Source organism: Chenopodium album, chromosome 16, assembly GCF_948465745.1.
Source record: "Chenopodium album chromosome 16, dcCheAlbu1.1, whole genome shotgun sequence".
NCBI classification, from domain to species: domain Eukaryota; kingdom Viridiplantae; phylum Streptophyta; class Magnoliopsida; order Caryophyllales; family Amaranthaceae; genus Chenopodium; species Chenopodium album.
In genome coordinates, this window is record NC_137849.1 from 16,126,441 (window position 1) to 16,132,616 (window position 6,176).

The 6,176-nt window shown below is 40.2% G+C and overlaps 1 protein-coding gene across 1 annotated transcript; it reads left to right on the forward strand.

Moving 5' to 3' along the window:
* Positions 1 to 714: 714 nt before the first annotated feature.
* LOC145586267 (elongation factor 2-like) lies at positions 715 to 5,058 on the forward strand. Its single transcript, XM_081643050.1, has 4 exons — positions 715 to 812; positions 1,437 to 1,498; positions 1,597 to 1,684; positions 2,353 to 5,058. The coding sequence occupies exons 2-4, from the start codon at positions 1,496 to 1,498 to the stop codon at positions 4,791 to 4,793; spliced, it is 2,532 nt and encodes an 843-aa protein (XP_081499176.1). The 5' UTR covers positions 715 to 812; positions 1,437 to 1,495; the 3' UTR covers positions 4,794 to 5,058.
* Positions 5,059 to 6,176: the final 1,118 nt, after the last annotated feature.

Consider the following 6,176-nt stretch of genomic DNA (forward strand, 5'->3'; position numbering starts at 1 on the left):
TCTCTACCCCTACTCAAAATGAATCGGATTCGGAGGACGGTGAAGAAGCCTCCCAAAGGTCAGAATCCAAAGCGAATGAATAAGGGATTACTTCATTATGTTATTAGCGGCCGCATAATATAACTAGCCGCACACAAAACACGCTAGATAATTTTTTAAAGGGTTTTTCTAAGATATACCCCTAAGGTATTCGAGTTTCTAAGGTGTACCCATGCTTTTTCAAATTTCTAAGTTGTGCCCCTCAACTCACTACCATTAATAAATGGTACCCTCCTTCGGACTTCCACGTCACCTAAAATTAACTATAAATTTAATAGAAAGATGATAAAAGGTAAGGAAACGGTAGGAGAAAGAAATCTTAGCCACCGCAACCCTAATAACGAAAACTGAAGCCACAAAATCACACTCTCAAATAATTTTTAAACAACTAATAAGGGTACATTTTAGTATTGATAAGGAGTTGAAGGGCACGGCTTAGAAATTTGAAAAAGCATGGGTACACCTTAGAAACTCGAATACCTTAGGGATATAGCTTAGAAAAACCCTTTTTTAAATTATCGCACACGTTACGCCCACTACCCTGTCATAATAAAATATCGTCAAGTAGGCAGGGAATATCCGACCCTTGAGCATCCGGTAAAGTCTAGGGTTTTGTTCACCCCCACTAGTGCACTACCCAGCAATATAAGAGCAGCTGTTTCACACATCTATCTCTTCTTTTTCCTCTTCATTTTATTTTCTCCCCTCCTTTGGATCGCCAACAAACCCTAAACCGCCTTCTAGTCGGCGGCATCTCTTCTTCTTCTTCTCAGGTAACCTTCGCAATCTTCGTCTCTCTCCTCCGTTGTTCATGATGAAGCTGTTGTTATGGTGTATTGATTGTTGTTTTTTATTGTATTTTTGGTTTGTTTGTTTTGAAATTGGATTATCTGCTTTTGAGCTTATTTGATTGCTTTTGTATTAGTTACTTGCTGATTTGAAGTGATTTTAGCTTTGGAGTTAAATTTTTGGATTGAGTGTTGCATGAAATATCTATTGAAGTTTTTGGTTATGATTTTGTTGGACAGTAAACTTTCTTTAATTTTATAGCTTGAATTTCATGATTTGATTTACATTTTTTTTAAACTTTTGAGTTGTGATGATGGAATTTTTTTATGAATCTGGATTTGAGGTTGAAATGTTATGAATCTGGGTTTGATGTTGAAATTTTTTGGATCTGGAATTTTTGTTGCAGTTATATATTTTTCTTAAACACATAAATTTTTATGAAAACATTTTAAATAGTCTGGGATCTTGTTGATTTTCTAGCAAGGCTTATATAGTTAGATGCTATTTTATATCATTTGGAATTGTGTTTAGCTTAATTTTGACATTAATGGTATAATAGCTGTTTTGTCATTTTTCATCTCAGTCTGACCCTTAAAATTGATGTGCAGGGTTTGAATAGGAGAATTCCATATCGGCGAATTGCCAGTGATTTGTAAGAGTAGCGAAAATGGTATGTCTACTTGTTTACTGAAGCCTATCGTAGCTAAGTAGTTGGTTGATTGAGTTGTTGATGTATTGAATTCATTTATAATATTTTTGTGTTTGCAGGTGAAGTTTACAGCCGATGAGCTCCGCAGGATTATGGACTGCAAGCATAATATTCGTAATATGTCTGTCATTGCCCACGTTGATCACGGTAATGAGTCATATTCAGATATTGTTATGTTATTTTTCTGCTTAGTAATTCTATTGGTTCAGTGAGGTTTATCATGCTTGAAATTTTGCTAGCATGCTGCTAATTTGTGGGATGACATGTTATCATTTCTGCATTGAATTTGATGAAATGTTCTGTCTTTTTTTCTGTGAAATTTTTGTTCTTATGTTTTGTTTAATACTTGAAGTGTTTGTTGCAAGTTCTTGTGTAATATCATGCTGGTTACTTCTGTAGGTGCAATTAAGTTGATCATAAGCTCAAAAAATATGCAACTGCTGAAATGTTGATGTATTTGTAACTGTCTCATGTTTGTCTTGAACTGGGATGAAATTTTGCCATAATGTTTTGTTGTGAAGATTCTTAATATTTGCTTTCTTCTAGGATGCAAATCTTCTAGGATGCAAAAGAGATAATGAAAACAAAACGAGATGCTTTGCTCATGTGTTTGTTGCAAGTCCTTGTTATTTTCCTGTTTGTTTTTTTATTGTCATCAAGTTTATTATTAAGTTCAAAAAATATGTACTCTGCTTAAATTGTTGATATGTTTGGTAAAGATGTCATATCTGTATCAAACTGAGCAAATTGTTGATGCATTTTTTGTCATGATAACATTGTACCGTTACACCTCTTTGCTTAATCCTTATTTTCAGGAAAATCAACCCTCACCGATTCTTTGGTGGCTGCTGCTGGTATCATTGCCCAGGAAGTTGCTGGTGATGTACGTATGACTGACACTCGTGCAGATGAAGCTGAACGTGGTATTACCATCAAGTCCACTGGAATTTCTCTGTACTATGAGATGACAGATGCAGCTTTGAGTGCATTCAAGGGAGAACGTGACGGCAATGACTATCTGATCAATCTTATTGATTCCCCTGGGCACGTTGACTTCTCATCAGAGGTTACTGCTGCTCTCCGTATCACTGATGGAGCCCTTGTTGTGGTTGACTGTATTGAGGGTGTATGTGTCCAGACTGAGACTGTCCTTCGCCAGGCTCTTGGTGAGAGGATCAGGCCTGTTCTTACTGTTAATAAGATGGACCGTTGCTTCCTTGAGCTCCAGGTTGATGGAGAGGAGGCTTACACAACATTCCAGAAGGTTATTGAGAATGCTAATGTCATCATGGCTACCTATGAAGATCCCCTTCTGGGTGATGTCCAAGTTTACCCTGAGAAGGGAACAGTTGCTTTCTCAGCTGGTCTCCATGGGTGGGCATTTACTTTGTCCAACTTTGCTAAGATGTATGCATCTAAGTTCGGTGTTGATGAATCTAAGATGATGGAACGTCTCTGGGGTGAGAACTTTTTTGACCCAGCCACCAAGAAGTGGACCACCAAGAACACTGGGACAGCTACATGTAAACGTGGTTTTGTTCAATTTTGCTATGAGCCCATCAAGCAGGTCATTGCTACTTGCATGAACGATCAGAAGGATAAACTGTGGCCCATGTTGACAAAGCTTGGAGTCCAGTTGAAGGGTGATGAGAAAGAATTGATGGGTAAGGCATTGATGAAGCGTGTCATGCAGACCTGGCTCCCAGCTAGCAGTGCTTTGCTTGAAATGATGATCTATCATTTGCCGTCACCTGCAACGGCTCAGAGATATCGTGTGGAGAACTTGTACGAGGGGCCCATGGATGACGTCTACGCCACTGCCATCAGGAACTGTGACCCTGAGGGACCTTTGATGCTCTATGTATCAAAAATGATTCCTGCACCTGACAAGGGTAGATTCTTTGCTTTTGGTCGTGTCTTTGCGGGAAAAGTTTCAACTGGTATGAAGGTTAGGATTATGGGACCTAACTATATTCCTGGTGAGAAGAAAGATCTTTATGTTAAGAATGTCCAGAGAACTGTCATTTGGATGGGAAAGAGACAGGAAACTGTTGAGGATGTTCCATGTGGGAACACTGTTGCTATGGTTGGTTTGGATCAGTTTATCACTAAGAATGCCACACTTACAAATGAGAAGGAAGTGGATGCTCACCCAATCCGAGCCATGAAGTTCTCTGTTTCACCCGTTGTCCGTGTTGCTGTGCAGTGTAAGGTTGCGTCTGATCTTCCCAAGCTTGTTGAAGGTCTGAAGCGTCTGGCAAAGTCTGATCCTATGGTTCTTTGTAGCATTACAGAATCTGGAGAACACATCATTGCTGGTGCTGGTGAACTCCATTTGGAGATCTGTTTGAAGGATTTGCAAGATGACTTCATGGGTGGGGCTGAAATCACCAAGTCTGACCCTGTTGTGTCCTTCCGTGAGACTGTACTTGAGAAGTCAAGCCGCACCGTGATGAGCAAGTCTCCCAATAAGCACAATCGTTTATACATGGAAGCCCGTCCAATGGAAGATGGGCTTGCTGAGGCCATTGATGAAGGGAGAATTGGCCCAAGAGATGATCCCAAGGTTCGTTCCAAGATCTTGGCCGAGGAATTTGGCTGGGACAAGGATCTTGCTAAGAAGATCTGGTGTTTTGGTCCAGAAACTACTGGTCCCAACATGGTGGTTGATATGTGTAAGGGAGTCCAGTATCTCAATGAAATTAAGGACTCTGTTGTTGCTGGTTTCCAGTGGGCTTCAAAAGAAGGTGCTTTGGCTGAAGAAAACATGAGAGGTATCTGCTTTGAAGTTTGTGATGTGGTTCTCCATGCTGATGCCATCCACAGAGGAGGTGGGCAGGTTATTCCAACCGCTAGGAGAGTCATGTACGCTTCCCAGCTGACTGCCAAGCCCAGGCTGATGGAGCCTATCTATCTTGTTGAGATCCAAGCTCCTGAACAAGCTCTTGGTGGTATCTACAGTGTTCTTAACCAGAAACGTGGACATGTGTTTGAGGAAATGCAGAGACCTGGTACCCCGCTCTACAACATCAAGGCATACCTCCCTGTCGTGGAGTCATTTGGATTTTCAAGTACTTTGAGAGCTGCAACCTCTGGTCAAGCCTTCCCCCAGTGTGTGTTTGATCATTGGGAAATAATGACTCAGGATCCTCTGGACCCAACATCACAAGCTTCAGCCCTTGTTGCAAACATCCGTAAGAGGAAGGGATTGAAGGAAGCAATTACCCCACTTTCTGAGTTTGAGGACAAGCTGTGAGGACTTCTTGAAGTTACTCTTGGTAGTTTTTTTTTTTTTTTTTGGTGAATACAGTTTATGGATTCACTTGTTGGTTACATTGTCAAAGTACACTGTTTCCTTATGTCTGGGATGTTCTCCCCTTTTTTTTGACGTTGCAATTTTGTTGGTAGTTGGTCCACTAAATGAACATCTGCCTCTGTAGTCTCTTTGCCAGTTCTTAAATGTAATGAGTTTGCGCTTACTTTGGGTAATTGAGATGTCTTTGGTATTTGGTTTATTTTCATTGCCTGTGTTGTACTGCTGTTTCCTATCGTGTATATCGTTGCTGCTTAGCCTGCTCACTTTTTATGTTACAGTTGCAGATTATGCACCACAGGCATTTAGTAAATTGAGTGTCCTCAGTATTAGTCTGATTACAGAGACCAAATATGCGGCAAGATTTTATGCTCTGTTTTCGTTATTGTATGAGGTTGAATGAAGTGCAATTCCAGAGGTAATACTCCCTTTGTTCACAAAGATGCTTATGCTCTTTTCCAGGAAGTGAAGTAGAACTAGAAAGTTGGTTTAGAAAATGCTCCTGATACGTAGCGTGAGGGGTTGTCAGAACGAGTACCCCCGAGGCATTAAACTTATTGTGTGCTGTATAATTCATGGGTTGAAGAGCTGAAGCAATGTAGCGTGAGGGGGTGTCAGAACCAGTGAACCCCTGAGGCATTAAGCTTACTGTTTGTGTTAGTTTCCTTGGTCTCTGTTTTTGGTTTTTAGGTATGGGGGAGCATTTGAGTTTAGGAGGGATAATGCTCCATCACTTAGATAATTTGGAGGAAGATGACATTGATGTTGAGGAGATGTTTGAGAATACTAGTAGTCCAGAAGGGGCTATTTCGTATGTGTTTGATATGAAGGAGAAAGCAAACTCTTTGTTCAAATTGAAGGATTTTAATTCTGCTTTTGTGTTCTACAACAAGGGTATCAAATGCTTGTGTGTTATAATTTGTGCTATTAGTGATGACCCTCAGATGCGTGAGGTTAGTCCTGAGTTGAAGGAGCTTGCTATTAGTCTTCATTTGTATATTGCGGCAAGCGCAATGAAGCTAAATAAATTTAGTGTTGCCATTACTTTTTGTTCTTTGGTTTTGGAGGCTAGTAAGAATAATGTGAAGGCTCTGTTTAGAAGAGGATTAGCGTTGGAGAAGTCGGGATTTTTAGATAGGGCGTATATGATTTTAAATCAGCAAAAGAGATTGAACCAACAAACAAGGAAATGGGGAAGGAATTGGCAAGATTGGAGAATGTTGTAATTAGGAATCTTAATGGTGAAGAGATAAGGTTGAGGAAAGTGTGCATTTCCAGGTTGAAGATCAGAGAAGCCCAGTCAATGAAAATAAAGTGAACTGTGGC

What these genes read in the sequence shown, in the direction of transcription:
- LOC145586267 (XM_081643050.1), top strand. An exon ending in CATTGCCCACGTTGATCACG is followed by an intron (nt 1,685 to 2,352) that starts GTAATGAGTCAT and finishes CCTTATTTTCAG; the next exon opens with GAAAATCAACCCTCACCGAT.